Here is a 24,483-nt window from a genome sequence, read left to right as displayed (position 1 = left end):
AAGTTAGTGGACTTTCTTAAAAAACAAAAAACAAAAAAACTCTCATATAGCAAAACTCTCTATATGAACAATCAAACCCATAAATGATTTCATAGGATCAGATCTTGGCAGTTTGAATTTAATTTGTCTAGACACAACAATTTTGACCTTAAAATAATGAATTTGTGTTAAATATTAGTTCCAAATATTAAATTTGAAACTTTCTCATTTCTAAAAGTAGGGGGAGCAATTGATGCAGGGAGGCGTTGAAGGACTTCTTACAGCGTAAAAGAGGCTATTTGTAGAAACACATTAGGAAGGGATATTTTCCTATGCCAGATTAGGGTCCACTGATTCTTCTCAGCACAAAGGTTTATTTCAGTTTTATCTTTCGCAAGCAGCTCTCTCCATGTTGTAGTTACATGAGGGAAGAGGAGAATCACAAAGCGCTTCGTGAAGATTGGGCAAGAGGCGTGGCGCAGAATGAACCACGAAGACAGCCATCTAGACAAAGCAACAGTTCTAGTACCACCATTAGGAGCTACCTTTTGAGTTATTTGTACTTAGTTTTCCACCCATAAATAATGTTGTATCAGTTATCTGGGCATTCATTAATCCAGTCACCTCTTCTGTTGTTGTTGTTGGTGGTTTTGTGGGGTGGGTTTTTTTTTCCCCAATACTGGGTTCTGATTTATTTTGAGACAGCCTTTCCTAAGTTGCCCAAGCTGGCCTTGAACTTGTTAATCTTCCTGCGTCAACCTCTCGAGTTCCCAGGATTTCAGGGAGATACTACCATGCCTGGCCAAGTCCACTCAGGTTGACACATGTCATTAACTGTACATTTTTGCAATCAGGGACAAGAACATACATCCATTTTCTGCATAATTCATCTATTGTGATTTTCATTAAGCCTGACTGCCATTGAGGACTGTAATTTAATGCATAATAACTTTCAGCATTAGGATACATTCAGCATGTTAGAAGCTAATATTCTAGTACATGTGTCCTCGGGTAAAAATAGTGTTCCCGAGTGAAGTTAACAAAATGACCTAAAGGTACTTTGGGCCAGAATTTATACAGAGTTAATACTGACAAAAATACCCCGCAGCAAGTGATGATAATGCTATTGAACAAAGTTCAATGGGGAGGAAAAAACTCTTGTATAAAGAAGAACATCATTTGAGAAAACACAATATTTACAGACTGTAATGTTTTGTCATGGAATTATTGACCATGAAATATTCTCAAATCATTTGTTAAATGTTTTGAGGGTACATTTCCTACTTAACTCAAAGTTGCATTTTAAAAGAGAGAGTACCTTAGTAAAAGAAAAAAACAAGCAATATGAAAAACTAGCTCTTGGGTGAATGCTGAAATTGAAATTTTATATTAAGTATTTCCTAGGGAGCATATGGTATTTAAATTTCAAGGAACAAACCTCTATCAAAAGCTGCTACACAGCTAGCTTCTAATATTTATTTCTGTTCCAACCGTACCAAGTCTTATAGTCTGGAGGGCTGGCCAGAAAAACAGGCTACAAAGCCACCATGTAGCAGGCTTTAGAAAGTTGGGGGAGGGCTAGAACAGCGGAGGGTTTGCAAAGCCTGTTCGTGCTCCTCCGAGGACCAGAGTCTGCCTCTCTGATGACATTATCCGTCAGCTGCTTTCCAACCTTCCCTTGCTTCCTCCAGGAGTGCCAAGAATGATCTCTCCTCTTTGGATATGCCCAGAGGGCCTACACATGCTAATTCAGATAAATTTGAGATGGCGATCTTTCTGTCTTGCTAGTGAAACACTGGGGTATTCATTTTCATGCATTTTGATCAATCCCAGTTTGAGAATCAGGACCCTCCCTCTATTCCTGAGCTGCGTGAGGGACTAGAGCCCTCACTCCGCCACCTGCCCTTCGGGGACTGGGGTGTTAAGACTTGTGTGTGCCACCTTAAGTATATGATCGCTGTCTCACAGAGCTCTTTTATTTATTTTTTCTAAATTGGTCAAACCAACAACCCTGAGCACCCTCAAGGTATTCTTTGTAGTTATTTTTTTCTGTTTTTCTTCCCCACCCTTCTTATCAAGCGTAAGGAGTAAGGTAGCTCTTTCCCCTTCCTTTCATCTGTCAATTGGATAACTCTTTGTTAAGGCCCAGCTGCGTTCCAGCCACTGCGAATACAGAACGAATGATCATCTTCCCTCATCCTGGTCTTCTCCCTTTACCTCAAATCCCACACGTCAGACTCAGGGACAGGGGTGGAGATGAGGGGCCTGGATGAAGGATTCCCGGGGGAAGTAGAAAAGGACAAAGGATCCTGGATCCAATCCACTTTCGCTCTTGTCCAGGTCTTCAGTGTGAAGAGGGTAGAAGCAGGATGAGCAGAGCTCTATCACAACTGTGTTTCCTGAGCTACAGGAGGTGGAATGACCAGTTCCAACACGTGTCATCGGAGGGGGCCTGACAAAACTGGGGCCGAGAGCTCAAACTCAGGCTACTTAATCAAAGGACTCGGTAATCACGGATGAAGGCTGGTGGGTTTCCTCTGAAATCACCCAAGGGCTTTTCAGAGTCGGATTTGTCAGCCACCCTTGAGAGGGGAAGCACCTTGGCATTTGTCCCGTGGCGGTAGCCGGATTATCTTCTAGGTGCCTGCATACCCAGGAACCAGTGAGCTTCTCTGCCTCACCTCCTGTGCCCTTCAGTGGCTTCTGCGACATTGCAGCCCCTGACGTTTCTCCTTCCTACCTGCCCGGTTCCTTCCCAGGCTCCCTGTGGTCCCTGCTATCTCTTGCCTGTTCTTTCAATGCCATATTCTGTAGGACTTGGTTCTAATTTCATACATTCCTCTGATGCAATTTCATCTCAAATTCATATTTTCTCCTGAGCCTCAGGCTCCAATATCCAACCTCCTGCTAAATGTATCCACCTGGACATCCTCAGGCATTTTAATTTCAGCTCTTCAGTGCTGAACTCATGAGCTCCCCTGATCTCACTACCACCTGTGTTCTCTCACCTGTGTTCCTTCTCTCTAGAACTAAAACTGCCCTTGATCCAGTTTTCCCAAGCCAATATTTAGTCAACATTCTTTACTTTTCTCTGTCACGACTCACACCAAAGTCTGTACCTTAAATACATCTTGACATGCCGTGTCTTTCCTCTATTGGTGGCTTTTCTAGTCACCATCCTTTCTCTGTATCTCCTACTGTCTCTGTATTTGAATTCCTGCGATCTATGCTGCACATCACAACCAGAAAAAAATGTGCTTTTCATTGTGTCAACCCCTGACAGGGCTCAAAACTCCTTCGCGAGGCATTAAGAGATTGGTCCCATATCTCCACCTCCCCTCGACAGCTTCTCGAGCTCCCTGCTCTGTTCACCTGGGGTCCTTGATCGTGCCGTGCTCTTCTGCTCCACAAGACCTTTGCCTCCTCCACCCACAGCTTCCTTAGGGGACTCTCCACAGATTATCTGAAGATGTGCATCATCATTGAGTCCTGTGTGAGGCTTCTCCGACGCAGTGTCTCTAAATAGGCCTGATGTGCCTGCTCTTAGTTCTTTATATTGATCCATTATAAAGGAATAAGAGAAATATTATACTTTTCAGGAGAAAAAAAAGCATACAAATTGCAAATACAAAATTAGGTATGAAAACCTGTGTTTTTATCTGGCAATTCTGGTGATCCTTATTTTGTCTGTTTACCACCAAATTAAGACTCAATTTTTTTTTCCTCATAGTTCTTGTTCTGGAAATTGAACCCAGGGCCTTGTGCATGCAAGGCAGGCACTCTGCCAACTGAGCTATATCCCCAGGCCAAGACTCAAATTTGGAAAGTACCAGAATAAAGAATTGGAGACCAGATGTAAACTTAGATCCCTGAAGAACAAATGGTTTCAATCAGTTCATTTAATTTTCTTCAAACACTTTTATCATATAGAGATCATTGGTCTTAAGAACTTAGATGCCCTACATTAGATTCATAGAACTATCTCATTAGCACATTCCATTTGTGCAGAAACCCTAACAATTTTTGACAGAGAAAAAGGTACTATGGACTTCTCAGACTTTTTTCAAAACAGACTTTAGAGCAGCAACAGTATTTATCTCATGAAATTAAAACATACATTTGTGCACATAGTTGTCTACTATGCAAATAACTAATGTGAATTAAAACAAATCCAACAGAAAGTATTGACACAAATAGCTTGGTAAGTCCATCAATTAAAAAATAAAATCAGCAAGCGTGTTCCAAGGAAGTAATACAGATTGTTTTAGGGCAAGGACTTGTATCTGTTACTGATGTGTATGCTATTCTCTCCCGAGGAATAAGAGGAATCCACCAGTCCTCCCTCATCTAAAAATTTGCTTTTCATGGTTTTAGTTACCTGCAGCAAACCACAGTCCAAAAATAGGAAGCAGAAAATTCAAACAATCAAAAAAATTATGGATTTTAGATGGTGTGTCATTTTGCGTAGAAATGGAATCTTGTGCAATCCCGCCCTGTTGCTCCTGGGACATAAGTCATCCCTTCCTGCATATCCATGCTCATTAGTCTCTGGAAGCTCTCTTAGCTACAGACCTACTGTCTTGGTATCACAATGCTTCTGTTCAAGCAGTCCTTATTTCACTTAATAATGGTTCAATGCACAAGAGTAGTGAGGCTGGCAATTTGAATGTGGCAAAGAGAAGTCATCAGTGAAAAGACTGAAGTTCCACATTTAATAAATAAATAAATCACATGCTGAAGTTTCTAGGATCTGTGGTAAGAATGGATTTTCTATCTGAGAAATTGTGAAGAAGAGAAAAAGAAATTTATGCTAGATTTACGCTCGCACCTTGAGCTGTAAATATCACTGTCTCCCGCATCTTAACTAAGTTAATAAGTTTAGTTAAGATGGAAGAGGCATTACATTTGTGTGCATATTTAGGACTAGTCATAGTGTAAGTTTTGGGTTCAGTACTATCCATGGTCTCGGGCATCCAGTGGGGGTCTGGGAACATGTGCCCTGCAGATAGAGGGACTGCTACAGTCCAACATGCCACCCTCACCCTCCATGACCTGCTTCCCGTCAGAGGATGCTACTTTCTGAAGAGCGTGCATGCAGGTCCTATCATGGACTTTATCATTAGCATTCTCCATTTTTGAGATTCAATAACATCAGTAGGATTTTTAGTTAATTTTTTCTAAAGAATCTTTGCAATACTGTGTTTAAAAAGAATTGCTTTAATATTTGCTCAGTAGGATGGGTAGCTTTTGGAGAACTTGTCTTCCAAATGAGGTTTCAAAAACAGTTTTTCCACGTACCATGTTCTATTGCTATGGAAGTAGTGGGAGTAAAGAAAATTTAAGAGTGAGAAGAAAGAACAAAGCTGTCTTTTTATACTCTTTGAATTTAAGACCTGAAATTTCACTTTGTATTTTCTTCAAAAGAAAAATGAGTTGCATTCCGTTTTGTCTTAAGAATAATTCCTTCATTGTTTCTACAAAATAGCATATCCTCTTTATTTTTAAAATTCAAGAAATACAGAAAAGTACTCAGAGGAGGGAAGCAAACGAACTAAAATCATACTACCAGAAAACACAGGTTCCTCTGCATGCACGGAGGGAACAGGGATGGATAGATGGATGATGATTTTTTTGTCTCCAGTGCCTGGAACGGGGCCTGGTTTGGATTAAGTACTCTGTTAAAAACACAGTGAGTGGATGAATCAGATTGTACTATATTTTTTCTGGAGTCGCTGCCCAGATTAGTACCCCGGTTCTACCGCTTACCGTCTGTGTGAGTTTTAAAAAGTATCTCAGTGTCTTCGCTTGCAAAGGGGAATGATGACAGTCCCCTCCATCAAAGAAATCCTTGGTTCACTTTTTATTCTGTGTTTTAGTTATGAAACCTACAATGATTACTAGTAGCACGTGGTACCAGCGCCTAGCTTCACGTTCAAGCGCCAGCAGTTTTATCCATTACTGCTTTTGCAACATCAATGAAAATGTCAACACGGAAACAGCAGAGGAAGCCCTGGCAGCATTAGGGAAATAGCTCTGAGTGCAGGGATCTCTGGAACCGAGCGCGAGATCTGTCTGCGGCACAACCAGGCACTTCACGCCACCTCTTGTCAAGATGTAGGCTGTGGTCTGAGATCTCGGAACTCTCTGAGGTCATCGTCTTTGTGTGCAGCTGCTTGTGGAGGTGGATGTGTGTTTTGCCTTTTTGTGGCCACTACTTCTAGAAGCTTATGTGTGGGACCCAAATCTCCCTTATTTTGTTGCCGCAGGTGAATCCATGCCTGTTCTTTTATTCTTCCTTTTATTACTGGATGAAGGAGAGCCTGGGTTTGGAACATGTTCTTCCACCTTTATCCATAAGTCTGTTTTGGGTTTTTGAATTAGTTAAAAATCACTTTTTTGTGCTTGAGATTTCTTTTTTCTTGCAAATAAGAATTCCTGTTAGAACAGAAGCACTGAGCATTATAGGATAAGAGATTGATCTGAGAGTCGGGGGTAGTATGGGGATGTGAAGGTCTTGGAGACACGTTGGAAGATCAGAGATGGAGCCGCGGCTGTTCAGTGCGAGAAGACCAGTGCGTCTAGTCACCCAGGGAGCACCAGGAGAAGATCTCAGAGCCGTCTATGAGAAGTTACTGCCACTGTGCGTCGGTCCGTAGCCAAGCTTCTGGGGGTGGATCTGTGGCCACGGTTGGTCACAGTGCCACATTCAGTAAGAAAAACTGCAGAACAGAAAGCTTGGTGACAAACGGCTCCTCTGGGCATCTCCGTCTGTCTGTCTCTGCCTGCCTGTGAGAAGACCATCAAAGGCCATGGTCACTGCGTTGGTTCCACTTCCAAATTCCACCCTAGTTCTTCTCTTGGCTGACTCCAACCTGAAGCACACAAGGAAGGGAATCCTGGTGATTTCCAGGCTGGCTGCACTGACGGGTACGAACCACCAGAGGACAATGCCACGTACTGTCTGTTGTGGCATAAATATTAGATTCATCAAATGGTTGTTGAGAGAAGAAATATCAAAGAATTTTATAGAGACTTTTCCTCCATTTTGCAAAATATGAGAATAAAATTGCATTTATTCAGATTAACACACAGGATCCATAGAAACTACACAAGAAGAATCTTCTCTTCGTAAGGATTAAGATTTTTTAACATTAAAGTCACATAAAAGTCATTCTTAATTTGCTATAATCTAAGGAATGCTTGGTGCATACTCATATTCTTCAAATACTCTATCAGTTGCAAAAATTAATCACTAACATATTATTTTACCATCAAAGAAGTTAACCAAAATTATTTTATATGCACACACATACAAACACACATATGTATCACACACATATGCACACCATTTGTACCCATATTTGCAGAATCCCACAAGGTCTCTTAGCAGTATGCAGTGCTCAATGGATGCATCATATTGGTGCAGGGTTTAAGTTAAGACAGCATAAGCATCTTTAAACCCTGCTTATTTATTTCCTTCCAGATTTATAAAGGTCTATGTAACACATAAAACATTGTTTACAATCAGTTTCACTTTCTTCCCTGTTATGCTTTCTCGCCACAGATGTTTTCACTGTGGTGTGCATAGTGGCTTGGATTTCATAAAGTTTGAAGCAGAACAACATTCCATAAGCCATGTTGCCCCATTGATTATTATAGGGTCCTTTGAAAGGTCTTAGAGCCATAATATCTTTTGGCAAGTTTTTAATAGAAATTTTGTGATTTCAGTGTCTTTTGGAGGAGCATCCCTTAGAGATTTGTCAAGAAATGAAACTGCTTTCTTTGAGGCTGTATTGGCTAACATAGATAAAAGAGACTCTGGGATTCCCCTAGCCCAACCCATCTTCATCGATAACGAGACAGAGACCTTTAGTGAGAATACTCTTGTCCACAGCATGCAGCCATTTAGTGGTGGAGTAGTGTTGGATTTCAGGGTCTCCTGAGTGACAGTGAGATTCTCTTTAAAAAACTTTATCGAAGAATATTTTGCATCTTGTGTAATTTACACATCTCAAGCATACAATTCAGTGACTTCTATCTGGTGTTACCGAGTTGTGAAGTCATCACCAGGATCCGTTTTAGGACATTTTCATCACACCAATAACATCTAGTGTGCCTACTTACTCACCATCCCCCCTGTCCTGGGACACGCCTAATCTACCGCCTTCCTAAGTGTGTTTTTTATTTTGATGCTCTTTTATGTCACAAAATGCCAACACACACATTCTCATCTTCTTTCACAAACACCATCGATGAACTTCACCACTTTTTCTGGCATAGAAACCTTATCCAAATCAATGTATTTATCCTTTGAAAATGTCTTACAAATAAAAATGTATCTTTATTCCTCACCTAATTCTGGCCAATAAGATGTGAGAACATTTTTTCTTGCAGTCATTTTGGTAGAATATTTCCAACTGATATAACACCCCCATTAAATGAGTATTTATCATTAATATATAGAAAATTGTCTGGGCACAGTGGCACACACCTAATTCTAGTGATTCAGGAGACTGGAGCAAGAGGTTCGCAAGTTCAAGGCCAGCCTCAGCAATTTTGCAAGGCCCAAAACAACTTAGTAAGACCCTGTCTCAAAATAAAACACAAGGGAATATTACTCAGCCATAAAGAAGAATGAAATTATGGCTTTTACTGGTTAAAGGATGGAACTGGACGCTATCATGCTAAGTGAAATAAGCTAATCCCAAAACACCAAAGGCTGAATGTGCTCTCTGATATGCAGATGCTGACTCACACTAGGCAGAGGGAAGGGAAGAATAGAGGCTCACTGGATTGGACAGGGGAATGGGAGTGAGAAAGACAGTAGAAAGAGTAGACATCACTTTCCTATGTTCATATATGAAGACAAAACCAGTGTAACTTCACATCGTCTCAATCACAAGAATTGTATGTATGATATGTCAAATACATTCTACTGTAGCCGGGCATAGTGGCACACACCTATAATCCCAGTGGCTCAGGAGGCTGAGACAGGAGGATTGAGAGTTCAAAACCAGCCTCGGCGATGGTGAGGTGCTGAACAACTCTGTGAGACCCTGTCTCTAAATAAAATACAAAATAGGGCTGGGGATGTGGCTTGGTGGTTAAGTGTCCCTCAGTTCAATCCCTGGTATCTTCTGCCCAAAATACATTCTACTATTATTTATAACTAAAAAGAACAAATAAAAATTGCTATGTAAAAAAAAAAAATTAAAAATAAAAAGGGCTGGGGATGTGGTTCAGTGGTAAAGTGCACCTAGGTTCAATCCCCAGCACCAAAAACAAAAAAAAAAAGAAGGAAAATCATTCCAATTCTTAGGATTTACTTATTTCTGATGAAATCTTATTTTTCTAAGTATAATTATTGTACCCTTCTTTTCAAACTAGTCTATTATTTTTTTAGAAAAGCAGAAAAGAACTGATAGTACATGGAAATGAGCTCGAATATACACCACAACTGAGTTGAAATGTCATTTTTAGAGGCAAGACAAGAAAGTTTCTATTAGACCAGAGAATGGAAAAAAGTGTTCAATAATCCCAAGAGTAGTGACACACTCAAATTCAAAATTTTCACAGAATTTCTTATAGCCTGTGATGGCTGTGTTCACGGACTCAGATAAAGTTAAAAAGTTTGAATTGAAAATATGAGAATACAATTTCCATCAATATGAAGCCAATGAAGTGACATATCATTTCAGAAGCTTTTATTTTGACTATAAGATCAGTGTAAAATGAGATCTTGTGGTTAAACTTGACTGTTTTTCATCAGTGGTTCATTGTTTTGCAATGTAATTTTGAAAAAAATTTTAGACCATATTAAAGATATTTGAAAAGATAAGATTTTGTTGTGTATTCTATTTAGCTATAAAGTAGGCATTTGGGGGATTTCTATTATTCCCTACATTGAAATCGAATTCTCTCCTTTACTTCTGTACATTGCTTATACTATAACATTACAAGATCACTTTATCCATGAAATCATGTAATTTTAGAGCTGTAAGGAGCCAAACATTACATGTCCCCTGATATTCAAGTTTTGTCTGTGAAACAGCAACCTTAGCATCAGCTGAGGACGTTTAGCAAGTGCGGGGTTCCAGGTCCTACCACAGAACTACTGCATCCGATTCTAAACACAAAACCAAAGTCTTTCATTTTGATGAAGTCCAATTTATCGAGTTTCCTTTTATGAATCATGCTTTTGGTGTTGAGTCCAATACAACAGTTTGCCTAGCCTTAGATCTCAAAGATTTTCTGCCACATTTTAAAATAGGAGTTGTGTATTTTACAATTTATTGACTTCTGCAGTAAATTTTGAGTTAATTTTTGAATAAAGTATGAGATAGCTATCGGTTAATTTTCTTGCCCTACAGATGTCCAGTTACTCCAGCACTGTCTCTAAGAAAGGCTGTCTTTCCTCAGCTGAATTGTTTCTGTACCTTTGTAGAAAATCAGGGGGGCGTACGCATATGAATCCACACTTGGAGTCTCTGTTCTGTCCCACTGGTCTGTGTTTATCCCTCCGTCAACAACGGTGCTGATTACTGCAGCTTCACTGGAATTAGGTCAATTCCTCCCACCATATTCCTTTTTCAGAGTAATTTTAGCTAGCTAATTTGCCTTTCCATATAAATTTTAAAATACTCTTGTTTATATCTGCAAAAAATATCTTGCTGGGATTTTGATAGGAATTACATTAAATTTATATTTTGATTGGAGAGAATTGGCATCTTTACTATGTGGAGTCTTCCAGTCCATGAATACCAGAGGTTTCTTCCTTTATTTTTACCATTGATTTAAGAAAGTCAAATAGTTTCCAAAACGTAAGGACACCTGTTTTGTTAAGACTGACATCTAAGTATTCGATGTTTTTTTTTAGTCAATGTGCCACATTTTCAGCTGTTTATGCTCACATGTTCATTATTGGTATGCGCAAATAGCAGTGATTTTGTACATGTGTCTTGTATCTTATAAGCCTGCTTAAGCTAATCATTAGTTGTAAGGGTTTTTTTTTTTTTGTAGATTCCTTGTTATTTTCTACCTAGACTAATCATGTCGTCTGCACTTAGTGATAATTGTCTTTCTTCCTTTCTGATCTGTATTACTCGTTTCCTTAAATGTCTGCACTGGCTAGAACTTCCAGCAGTGTGTTGAATGAAATCAGTGAGCACCAACATCCTCACCTTGCTACTGGTCTTGGGAAGAAAATATTCTTTGACCATTCAATATAATGTTAGCTGTAGAGTTTTATGAACGCTGTTTAGAAAAGTGAGGAAGTTTTTCCTATGCTCACTTTCCTGAGTTTGTCTTTGTCACAAATGGATATTGGATCTTGACAAATACTTTTCTGAGTCAATTGATAAGATCATGTCATTTTTTTTATTTAACCTACTAATATGGTGAATCACGTCAACCTGCCCTGCATTTTTGAATAATTCCCACGTGGTCATAGTGTATACTTATTTTAAAAGATTGCTGAATTCCATTTGCTAATACTTGTTAAGGATGCTAGCATCTATGTTCTTAAGTCTATCAGTCTGTAGTTTTATTTATTTTGTATTGTCTTTGTACAGTTTCAGTATTGGGTAAAGGTAGGTTTATATGAGATGAAGAAGTATTCCTTTTCTGTTTTCTGCAAGAGACTATAGAATTTATATTAATCCTTCCCTAAATGTTTGATCGATTTCTCTAATGAAACTATTTGGACCTGAATACACTTCTTGTTTTTTGCATTTTAAATAATGATTTCAATGGTCTTAATAGGTATAGGGATATTCAGACTATTTCATAGTGTGTATGTTGTGGTAGTTTTTGTGTTTTTCAAGGAATCAGTCCATTTCATCTAAGTTGTCAAATTTAAATGTGCAAAGTTGTTTATAATATTTCCTAATTATCTTTTCAACATCTGCAGAGTCTGCATTGATAACTTCTGTCTCATTCCTAATATTGGAAATTTGTGTCTTCCCCCTTTTTTTGGTCTATGTTGCTAGAGGTTTGTCAATTTTATTGATCTGCTGGAAAAAAAAAACTCCTTTTTTTCAAGGATTTTCCCAGTTGTTTTTCTGTTTACAATTTCATTGATTTCTTCCCTTATCTTTATATTTCCTCCTTGATATTTGCTTGGTTTATTTTGTTCTTTTTCTAAAAAAATGTATTGAGATAAGACCTTAGATTACTGACTTGAGACCATTTCTTTCCTAATATGTGAATTGAGTACTTTAAATTTCCCTGTCAGAACTGTGTTAGCATAAATTTTGATATATTTATTTTAATTCAGCTCAGTATGTTTTAATTTCCCTCATGACTTTATCTTTGAGTCATGGTTATTTACAAGTGGTTTGTTTAGTTTCTAAGAGTCTGAAGATTTTCCTGTTATCTTTCTGCTATTTTTTCCTACCATGATTCCATCATGACCAGAGAACAATAGTCTGTATAGTGTCATTTCTTTTAAATTTATCTGGGTGTGTTCTATGGCCTAGACATGTTCTGTCTTAGTACATGTTTCATGAATACTTGAAAACACAGTGTATTTGGCTATTGTTGATGGAATTTTCTGTGCATTAAGTTTTCTTTCTATAAAGTTTAGTACAGATGCGGATCAGATCACACTGGTTGACGGTGTTAATCTGTAGTCCAGTCCAGATGTTCTGTCAGCTGTCCACAGGGAGTGTTGAGGTCTCGGTCACTGCAAGCTTGATTCTTTCTCCTTTCAGTTCTACCATTTTACAGCCCTGTTGTCTGCTGTATGTTCATCCAGGATCACTTTGTCTTCTGGATTGATCCTTTGGCCACTCCATAATAATCTTCCTAATCACTGATAATTTTCTTTGTACTGAAGTCTTTTTCCAGTATTAATATGGACACTCCTGCTTCCTTTGGTTGATTTCTGCATGATATATCTTTTCCTGCCCTTCCATATTCCACCAACTCATTATTACCTTCGAAGTGAGCTCCTCGTGAACGCAAGATGGTTTCCACACGATTTTAATCCACTCTGCCAGTCTCTGGTTTTCACTTGATTGGTTTGGACCATAAGAATAAAAGGAACATGCTGGTCGGGAGATGAAACATCGTGGAATGGCACTATCTACCTCTTCCAGGGCTCTCGGCTGGACCAGTGGCCCCAGCACGGGGAAGGAAGTCTGGAAGCCACCTTGGCTTCCTCTCTCCACCTTCCAGTAACAGCTAACGTCTTGGGAGGGCCTGCTACCAGCCAGGTGCCCCACTGTCGCTGCACATGGTCCACTCGTTTAACATTCGTGAGACAGCTGAGGCTTGGGAAGCCGAGGAGCAGAGATAGTGGCCACTGGATTCAAAGCCCAGTGTGTGGGACTCCACGGGCCCAGCAGTCCTGCTGCTGCAGTCCCTCTCTGGTCCTCCTCAGGTTTGCCTCTTCCACTTCCAGTTCCGAAGTCCAGATCCTCTTTCTCTGCACATGAGATTTTAAAAACCTCTAGGAGGCCAGCCACTGTCCTTCCTCCAACCCACCCCCACAGGCTCCTGGGTTGTCTTCTTAGAGCCCATGGACCCCGAGAGGCGCTGTAGAAAGGGTCTGGAGTCCGAGCCTGGCTGAGAGCAGAGTTCCAAGCTCCCTTTCCTACGGAACCCTGCTCGCACCGACTGACCGCTCGCACTCGCACCCACACCTGCTCGCACCGACTGAACGCTCGCAGTCGCACCTGCTCGCACCGACTGACCGCTTGCACTCGCACCCACACCTGCTCGCACCGACTGACCGCTCGCTCGCGCTCGCACCTGCACCAGCTCAGGATCTGCCTGCCAGGTGCCCAGGCAGCGCTGGCAGTGGTGCCTCCGCCTCCGTTTCCTTCTCTCCACAATGGTAGAAATGCGGAGCAGAGGTTCTTCCTTGTCTGTGGGGTACAAAGAAAATTTGTGTCTGTGTTCAGCCTCCTGGAGTTTCACCTCTCCCACCCCTCTTCACCTCCAGGGTGATTTCCCCACTTCCAGTCGCCTGGAACCTGCTGGTCCCACTCTTCTGCCTCTTGACACTATCTTTTTTTTTTTTTTTTTTTGGTTCAGGGGCACTTGACCACTGAGCCACCTCCCCAGCCCTATTTTGTTTTTTATTTAGAGACAGGATCTCACGGAGTTGCTTAGCGCCTCACCATTGCTGAAGCTGGCTTTGAGACGGTCCTCCCGTCTCAGACTCCTGGCCACTGGGATGACAGGCGTGCGCCACCGCGCCTGGCTTGGCACTGTCTTTTGAAAGTCGTTTCTTAAAGGTGCCCTCACTTCCTAATGTGAATGAGCGCGCGCTCCCTCTCTCTCTCTCTCTCTCTCTCTCTCTCTCTCTCTCTCTCTCTTTCTCTCTCTCTCTCTTTCTCTCTCTCTCTCGTGCACAGGACGTTGCAGGGTCCTAGTTGACTTAGAGCCCAATGTCGCCCCGTCTTATCCCAGGCTTCTGGGAGAGCGTGCCGCACCCTGCAGTGGCATAAAGGCTGACAGCAGAGGGTCCCAGACAAATGGCTCTGGATCCGGATCTGACTGGCCGAGGAAGGTGTGCTCCCCACCCCCGGGCGAGCCAGTCGTGTTTGTGAGAGTGCCCATCAGTGTCTCTCTGGAGGCGAATGTCAACGCTAGCTCTGAGAGAGGGGTGCTCAGCGGATCCAGGAGTACTTGTCATGAGAATATCAGTCTTAAGTCAGGGTTAGGCTTTGCCTCATTATAGAGAAAAGGCTTGATTTATGGGCCTGAGACCTGGGGGGACCACCTGTGAAGTGTGGTAAAATGCCTGACCCTTCCCTCGGACTGGTGGCTCTTTAAAATAACTCTTCTTTCCCGCCTTGAGCAGCAACCCTGTGCTCTTATTGTGGTCTATTAAATACTGAAATGAACATGACAGGATACTACCGGGCAGTTTGGGGAGTTGAATACACGAATAAATGAAGCTAGCAACCACATAGTTTTACTTACTGAGTAAAATTCCAAAGAGCAATCTATTAAACATTGACTTTTGCTTTCCTCACCAGGTTCTTGATCTATTTTTTTCTTTCCTTTTAGAGTCTCGATCCCTTTTCACCCCAAACCATTTTAGGTGGTCTTGTTTGACTTAAATTCCTCAGTTTGAACACTTTTAGAGACTAAAAGTCACCTAAATCACCTACAGATCATCTACATGAGTTTATTTATATTTACATTGTCAATCACTTGGATTATTCATGAGTTAATGATACAGTTCTTCTTTCTGGGGCAGAAAACCTATGACCAGCTCCCTGTCTTTGAAAGAGGTATGATGACCCCACCTGCTGTGTTATATCTTTCTGAGGTTGAGTGATTCAGATCCACAGAATACTGTACCTTGTTAGGAGAAACTAAGAGCAACTCTTTTTATATTGTAATTTCACCCTAAATTCACCTAGAGGCTTATAGCAAAGAAATAAAAAGTATTCAATATACCCAAGGTCAGTAACTCTGAGTTAATTATCACAGTAGATTATTTGAGCTAAAGTGCTCACGTGGCAGGCTCCCCCCTCCTGAAGTATTTGTGAGGTTTAGACCCTGCTTTTCATTTCCAAATAAAAAAGCTCCCCGCCACCCACTCAAGAATACAGCAATAATGGATCATCATTATTTCTGACAGCATATGCTAATTCATTGACTTTTAGATGGAAAGAAAACAGAGACTATGAAATGAATCATTTTCTGTTCTCAGAATCTGTCCTTCTTTACCATGCAATACACTTTCACATGGAATTAAGTCCCATCTATTTTATTTTTAAAAGGAATATATTCTAATATGACCTGATGTACTTATGGCTATCAACCCTTATTACATAGGACTGTCAAAATACAAAAATAAAATTGTAAACAGCAAAAATTTTTAAATGATCCTATTTTTTGTACTTTAGAAAGTTAAAAGGTGGAATCTAAAAATCAGGTAAGGTCAATGTTACAGATTGATTTATTCACGCATGATCATATTCATTCAACAAATATTTTTTGAGGGTTTGCCATGTGCTAAGCACTGTTTTATAAATGTCAGAGAAAATAAAGATCAACTAGAAATGTTCCTTTCCCTTAAGATTCTCTTCTCTGTGGATTTGAGAAAAACAACTACAGAAAGGGGCAATCGTAGGACTTTGCAAAATATTGTCTTCTCCATGTGACTTTTTGGACCTATTGTATTTTTGCTGGACAAATCGCCACAAACTTGGTTTGCTTAAAATAACAGAAATCTGTGGTCTCATGTTTCTGAGGCAGAAATCTGATGTCAAGGTGACAGCAGGGCTGTGCTCTCTCCTGAAGCCCCGAGATCCTGGGGGTGATCCTCTCATACTTCTCTGTGTCTCCCATGATCCTTTGTGTTCTTTGGCTTGTGACTACATATATCCAATCACTGTCTCCATTTTCACACGGCCAACGTCTGTGTGTGCGTGTGTCTGTGTCCAAATTCTTCTCTTCTCCTAAGGACACCAATAGCTGGGTTAGGGCCCATCTGAATCCAGTGTGACTTCATCTCAATTTGATTGCACCTGCAAAAACCCTATTTTCAAAAAAGTTCACAATCACAGGGTTGGGTAGACATATGTTTTGGAGGGACATTATCCAACTGAGCACCAACATGAAGATAAGTAAGCCAGTTTGGGTAGGTTTTTGAATTATCTCCCACTTCTCGCACTTAATGTTCATTTTCTCATAAGGTTTTATGGCCATTTACTGTTGGTCTCTTTTTGAAAATTTTCTTGAACTTTTGAATGATTTGCCAATCTGTGGACTGCATTGTCAGGATATTTTTTATTGATTCAGAGGAATTCTCTGTATTTTGACTAGTAAAAGTTGACTTACTAAGTAGGCCACCGATATCTTCCAGGTGACCCCTTTGCCTTTGCTTGTAGTATAAATTTCTCCATGGACATTCAATTTCTGTTCTTGTTTGGCATCAAATCTGTCAGTCTTTTTCTTTGTGACTTCCAGTTTTCAGTTCAGATCTGAAAAGTTCTTATTAACTGAGGCTTTTAAAAGAATTAATTGAAAGCAAATGAAAGAGAACACAAACAGAAAAAGACTCGGAGATGAACCTCCACGGATCAGCGATGCTTTATGAAGCAGCAGAGGGGCGCATTTTCAGGAGGAAACTGGTGACTGGCTGCAAAGGTCTGGGTTTTAGAGGGTTTAGCAGGACCAGGTCCTGGGAGGAGCTGGGCAGATACTTTTGGTGGGCTTACTCTGGGCCGGCAGGGGAACTTTGGCAGATAAAGGACATTGCGAAAGATCAGAATCTCAGTTTCCTTTTCTCCCCAAGACGTTGTAAGTTTCCAACTCCTTCATTAACAAATTTAAAAACTGTTTACATGACACAAAAAGGGATCTAATTTTGTAATGAACAGCCGATAACATGTAAATAGTTCATTGGAATCCTTCCCCTCCTTATTTTGATTTGGGGGTTTGTTGTTGTTAAAGGGGAATTACCCCACTTAAGTTGAAATGCCCTGTTCATAATATACTAAACTAGCTTTTCCACTCATTTATCAAATCTTGCCATTAACACCCTCTATTAGTTACTAAACTTCATTCTATATTTGGAAATCTACCTCATTAGTCTGCTCCTAAATTTTCTTGGTTATTTGCAACTATATATATTCCTATTATTTTGAAAAGTTTTAAGTTCCAAAATAAAACTCCATTGGAATTTTAGTTAAAATTGTATTAAATCAATAAATAAAGTTGTTGTATCTAAATATAGTTTTCTGGTGAAAATAATTATTTCTTTTGTTTCTTCTTCATTTCTCTTCTTATTGTAGTATTTTCCAAAAAATACTGCAATAAAAAATACATTTTTTTATAGTTTTGTTATTTCTGAATAGAGCCATCTTAAAATATGCTTTTTATTGGCAATACCTATGTTTACCTATAACTCAGTCACCTTACTAAACTCCCTAATGAGTTCTGTTTTAGATTTGCTTCTCTGGAATTTTCTACGGTATTTTCATCTATAATTATTTCATCTGTATGATATTCTTGTCTTTTTCTACTCAACATTTATGCTTCTTATTTCTTTTTCATGATTTTTGCCCAGCTAGGACCTCTAGAAAAATAGACAGTGGCATTGATGTCAGGTATTTCTACTCATCTGTAAAAACCAAGCCATGACCTAGGAAGTTTCTTATCCCTTGCTTTATCTACGTTAAGGAACTTTTCCTCCAATAATTTAATAATAGCACAGCAGGAGTCTACTGTAGCATGAATCACACGGAGCAACAGTTCATGGACTCTATAACCAAAGCAAATTTGAGCATGAAATATTCACACTGCAGCATGATTTTAATTAATAAATTGGTTTAAAGTGACAGGTAATACAGTTTTGCTGAAACTAAGTTGCCAATTTTGGATTAATAGTATAAATGTAGGCTCCGATTTGTTCCTATATATTGTCTCTGATTATTCCCCTAATTTTTAATTGTGGTAAAATACAAATAAAATTTACTATCTTAATCAATTTTAAATGTATAGTTCCATGGTATTAAGTATATTTACATAAATATGCAATGACCACCACCACCTATCTCCAGTACTCTTTTTGTTTAGTGAAACTAAAACTTTATATACATTAAACAATTACCCCCCACACACACCATTACTCCTCTTCCCCAGTCCCTGGAATCTATCATTCTACTTCCTGTCTTTCCATTTTCACTATTCTAATTACCTCATAGAACTAGAATCATAAAGTATTTATTTTTCCTTGATAGGTTTCTTCCTCTCTTTTTATTTAAAAAAAATTTTTTTTGGTACCAGGAATGGAACCCAGGGGCACTTAACCACTGAGTCACATCCCCGGCCCTTTTTTGTATATATTTAGAGACAGGGTCTCCCTGAGTTGCTGAGGCTGGCTTTGAACTCGAGATCCTCCTGTCTCAGCCTCCCAGCTGCTGGGATTACAGGTATGCACAACTGCACCTGCATGATAGGCTTATTTTCCTTAGCAGTAATGTCCTTGGGGTTCATCCATGTTGTAATGTAAGGCAGAATTTCCTTTTGGAGACTGAATGATATTCCATTATATGCAGATACCACATTTTCCCTAACCATTCATCCCCAAGTGGACACTTCGATGGCTCCCATGTTAGCTATTGCAAATAATGCAGCCATGAACACCAGTGCATATATATCCCTTTAAGAGTCTATTTTAAATTCTTTTGAGTACATTCCCAACAAGTGGAATTGCCAGTTCATGTGATAATTCTATTTTTTAAAAATTTTCTGAGGAACTCCACACTGTGTCCCACAGCAGCCACACCATTTTACATTCCTGGCAACAGTGTACAAGGGTTTCGATTTCTACACATCCTCCTCTTTGTTGTGTTTTAAACAGTGGTCATACCAGTGGGTTGCAATGTGGGATCACATGGCAGTCTTCCTTTGCATTTTCCTAAAAGGAAGTGACCTTGAGCATTTTCTTATGTGCTTCTTGGCCATTTGTATATCTTCTTTAGAGAAGTATCTATGAAAGTTTTTTGCACATTTCTCGTTAGGTTGTTTTCTGTTGTCGTCTCTGTGTTCTTGCCCCTGTGTCTTTTAAATGGAAACCAGCCATTTGACTGAGCTGTTTAAAAGATGATTTTAATAACTTAGGGTTTTGTGTGCTATTTAAGAAAAATCAGGCGTCATATGTAACCAGACTCTGGCACTATGCAATTCTAATGAATTGTCATTTGATAACTTAGTAAAGCTGGTTTGTTCCTTTGAAGGTAAGGTTATCTCGGAAGAGTTACTGCAGTGTATATTACGTGCAAGTATAAAATCAGATGTACAGAAATTCATCAGCTCATTTGCTTATATTAATGACTCATCAGTGGTGCAAATTGGTACATACAAGAACATGATTACTTGGTAGACAGTTTAACGAAGGTTCTCCCTAGATAGATCTGTCTGTACCACTGAGGACTGCCTAGTGACTCAGTTTCTGCAGCACTTTTGTCTTAACCTAGTATAGTCTCTAGCACTTTTTTATATAATGTACCATGTCATGTAAAAAAAAATATTAAGAAATTATTTCTGAAGAACTGAGGTAGATTTTTTTTTTCTATGACAAAGTGTCATGAAAGGGAGTTCAGTTTCCAGATTTACTAGCTCTCAGAATAAAGAAATCTGTATTTATATGTCTTGTTATTAGGTAACAGTTGGATTTTCTGATTGAGTAATGTTTCAGTCAAGTTTAAGAAGTTTCTGTCTTTGATAACAAAAATATTTGGGGACATTTTTAGGATGGTCCTTTAACTTTGAGATGTCACTCAGAAATCAAGGCCTGTGAAGTGGGATACCAAGGATGGTAACATTGAGATTCATGTCATTTAAAATGATGGATGTAAAATAGCTCCACAGCACAATGCTGTAAATTTTTCTTCATAATCAGCCAGAAGTGTAACATGTATGTAAATAAGATAAAATGGCTCGATACCCTGCCACATTTTGTCCTGGAAGGAAGCAGGCAGGCAGGCAGGAAGATTAGCTAGCTGACTGGGTGGTTGGCTGACTTTTAAAACTACAAATCTTTTCTTGATTCTTAAGGTCAATTTCAAGTGCCACCCCTACATGAAATCTCTTAACCAGAGGTAATCACTCTTTGGACCCCATAGAACTTGGTTCCTATCTTAGTTACTATACCTAGAGCTAAAAATGTTATTTCTTCACTTGCTCAATTGTCTGTGGGATCTTCAAATGAAGAGAGAGTATCTCTGCACTTCCAATGCATGCTAAGATTCTTGCACATTATAACTAGCAAATGTTTAATGAAAAGATTAATAAAAAATAAATGGAGGACAGTTTCCCTTTGCCAAAAGCTGCCACTGAACACTGCTGTGGTTCAGCAGGGCAACTCAGTGTTGTTTCCAACCCCAGCCAACAGCACACGGTGGAACTGATGAAGTTCTCAACCTCGGCAGAAGACCAAACTCAAGTATGTGGAGTAATGTTGAAGTTTTTGGCCCCTTGGAGTGCAAGGCCCTGAAGTCAGGGTCCCAGGTCCCTTTACGGGAAAGAGAACTCACAGACTTCGCAGGGAGTAACTGGGAAAACCTGGAGACATGTCATACACATACCAGACTGTGCTCTTCATGGTCCCTCAATTCGAGGGGGGAGCAGAGCGTAAAAGCAGCCCAGGAAGCTTGTGGTGCGTTGTCATACAGACTTCTCTGAGCAGAAGAGAACCCAAGCTGCCCTCCAGCAGGGGGACCTCATCCCATGCTCCTCTAGTCACTCTAGGGTCTTGATACAGAATGTCCATGCCAAACAGGTGACCAGGCTCCCACTCTCCAACCCCGGGAATGAGGGGTTTCTGGAAATGCAGAAATTGCAATGCTAAAACAGTCCTAGGGGAAATGGGAAGACTGGCTATCCTAAATAGGTAAAATGCCAATAGCCACCTGCCAATTCCACTGGTTGACAGACACATTTAGGCAGATTCAGGCTTTTGTAGTAGTAGGCACATGTATAAAATGTCTGTTAGGCTGACACACCCCTCTTTTACTGAACTATGGCATTTCTGTAGTTAGAGCAATGTATCTCAAATTTTACCAGAGAACAGAATCACCCAAGGGCTCGTTAACACAGATTGCTCGACTCTGTCCGCAGTGTCTAATTCAGGTCTAGCATTGGGCTTTAAGACTTGCATTCTTACGAGTTATCAGGTGATGGTGATGATGCTGGTCTAGGGTCTCAGTTTTGAGAACCATTACACTAAGAATTTTGCACATTACCATCTGCTTGTGAGACTAACATGCAGTAAAAAGAGGGGTCAGTTGAAAGCATGAAGGGATGAATCAGCAACATGAAGCACAGATTTTTACAAGAATCAACTTTATTTTCTCCAAGTCTTAAGCACTTCTCAGTGGTGAGTATGGTTTGAAAAATAACAACATACAAAGTATAATATGAAAGGTTGAAACTTGGATGAAAGATTTTGCAGCAATGTGGATGGGTACTCCATTGCTGGGTTCCTTTAGTGACTGTGGTTTCTCTGGAAAGCAAGCCACTGCAAGAACAGTTCTGATGACATTTAGTTCCTTTTACGAATGCTCAAATGGAGCGGTTGAAATAACCTTTGTACTCAATTTGAGTTACCATTTTACAATTATCATTCTCTCAGGCATACTAATCAGAAAAAAAGAGTACAGGCTGATAATGCAGTTGGAATTTCTTTCAACCTATGCAAACTTTTAAATGTAAATGAATATGTAACAAAAATATAAAGCAACTCCAGATTGTAAACATGCATTCAATCTTCTGCCCATTCTTCCCATCAGTACACAAATTTTGCCTTCAACTGTGGAAATACACTCCTTATCTTCAAAGAAAGGTTCCTGACTCTGCTCCTTTGGAGGCTGCATTTGACTTTGGAGAAACAGAGCTTGGTTCTTTGGTGGCTTGGGATTCCTATATCTAAAATGGTTTCTAGAGAAATAGATCTGAAAGAGAAAAACTTTACCATTCTGGTGCATAAAATGAATTTATATGAGTGCGAAGCTGAGAGACCAGTTTTCCATAACAACATGCTGTTTCTGTCCACAGCGCGCTGGTGGTGGGCTGGCCATTCCTTTGTGTGCATTCCAGGGGACCGTGTCTCTCCAGGCACCTACGGGGAAAACCCTTTCTCTTTCTACATATGAGGTAAGCGCAGAAGGGCAAAAAATAACCCCGGCCTCTAAGAAAATAGAAGTCTATCGATCTAAAAGCGTTGGCCATGAACCAAACTCAGAGGAGTCTCCCGCCACATTTGCGGACACCAGTGTGAAAATACACCTCGAGGTTCTTGAAATTTGCGACAATGAAGAGGCCCTGGACACTGTGTCAATCATCAGCAACATCAGCCAGTCCTCCACCCAAGTCAGATCCCCATCGCTGCGCTACTCACGGAAGGAAAACAGATTCGTTTCGTGTGATCTAGGGGAAACCGCCTCCTATTCCCTTTTCTTACCCACCAGTAATCCTGACGGTGACATCAACATCTCCATTCCAGACACCGTGGAAGCTCACAGACAGAACAGCAAGAGGCAGCACCAGGAGAGGGAGGGCTACCAGGAGGAAATCCAGCTGTTAAATCAAGCTTACAGGAAGAGGGAGGAGGAAGGCAAGGGGACTTAGCGACGGGCTGCTCCAACAGGCAGAGAGGGCACTGCCTCTGCACGCTGCACACCAACACCTCCCAGGCTGAGGTCTTGCCATTTCCTGGTTGTGTAAGATGTACTGATCTACTAGTCAATTGTGCTCAGTGTGAGGAACGGGAAGCAGTGCATACACTAAGTGCGTTCTATGTGCTACCTAAAGATCACACACTGTGGTAATTAAATGATTTCCTGTCTTATCTGATTTCTAAAAAATCTTTTCTAAGTCAAATCCTGGCCTAGTTTACTAATGTTTTTGCCTGTGTTTGTCAAATGCTTATGCTGATCCCATGCTCATGTTCCTATACCCATCGTTGACCTTTACTGCAAGGGGGAAAAAGAGATATTTTGGGGATGGAAGCAATGTAGCAAAACTTCAAGTTCTATTTGAAGAAGCTTTCCTAAATGTGGCTAGCAAAACAAGCTTATTCCAATTACTGTATTAGCTTTACATCTATGTCTAGGAAATTCTTGTGTTAAAGCAAACGAGTTCCCATCTTGGAAATATGCATGTCCCTAGTCTATATTAGATGTTTCCTTCATTTCTATAAAATACACATAGTTTCATGATGGCTCTTATTTTTTCTCTCTCTTAAATGTAACAGCAATGTTTTCATCTTTTCTGTGTGCAAAGATGGCCCTTAAAACAAATATATTGTATGTTTCAGGTGGAATTCAAAGTAGTCTCTAATTCAAATATTATTGGAAAAGTTTGTGTTAGCTTTCCCTCACTATAATACACACCTGACATAATCAGCTTACAAAGAGAAAAGGTCTATTTGGCTCACAGTCTCAGAGACTCCAGTCCATGGACTGGGTGGCCCAGCTGCTTTTGGAGCTCTGTGGGGCAGCGGATCATGGCAGGAGCATGTGGTAAAGCCACTCAGCTCATGGTAAGCCAGGGAGCAAGGGACAGAGGATCTGTCCTACACGCCCCAGCCACCTAAGGACTTCCACCAGACCCTCTTAGAGAGACCCTCTCCTCCCAACAGCACTTTCCTGGGGACAAGTCCCCACACCACCTGAATCTTGAAGATCCAAGTTACAGCAAGGTTGCAATTGTACACTTTCTCCTGGAACTGTCTAGCTTATTTGAATGGAAACTGGGGGAAAATACTTCCAGATTAAGTCTTGAGAGGTGCATCCAATTAAGAGTCACACACTTCTGGAGAAAGCAGAGAGAAACCCTCTAGACCTAAAACAAAAGTATCCCTAAGCTGCCGGTTGGGTGGATAACTTAGCCATTCTTGAAGCACAAGAAGTTTTATTTCAAATATTACTTTGAGTTGAAGCAACTTTTTCTTTCTTCCCCAAAGATATATGTTATCTCAAAGAAGTGATTCAAAATCTGTTCTATTAAATAATTGTAAGGTAGCCGTTTCAAGAT

The 24,483-nt window shown here is 40.2% G+C and overlaps 1 protein-coding gene across 1 annotated transcript in view; it reads left to right on the top strand.

Annotated features, from left to right (window-relative positions):
• Nucleotides 1-23,867, top strand: part of Gpr149 (G protein-coupled receptor 149) — a 55,125-nt gene extending 31,258 nt beyond the window's left edge. Inside the window, exon 4 of the mRNA XM_047563044.1 lies at nucleotides 22,504-23,867. Coding sequence (XP_047419000.1) covers nucleotides 22,504-23,076 — 573 coding nt within the window. The 3' untranslated portion in view covers nucleotides 23,077-23,867. The remainder of the gene's footprint in view (nucleotides 1-22,503) is intronic.
• The last annotated feature ends 616 nt before the right edge of the window (nucleotides 23,868-24,483 follow it).

The sequence above is a fragment of the Sciurus carolinensis genome, chromosome 9 (genome assembly GCF_902686445.1).
Source record: "Sciurus carolinensis chromosome 9, mSciCar1.2, whole genome shotgun sequence".
In the NCBI taxonomy this organism is placed as follows: Eukaryota; Metazoa; Chordata; class Mammalia; order Rodentia; family Sciuridae; genus Sciurus; species Sciurus carolinensis.
The sequence above is the reverse complement of the archived record's forward strand: the minus strand, read 5'-3'. Positions and strand labels throughout refer to the sequence as shown.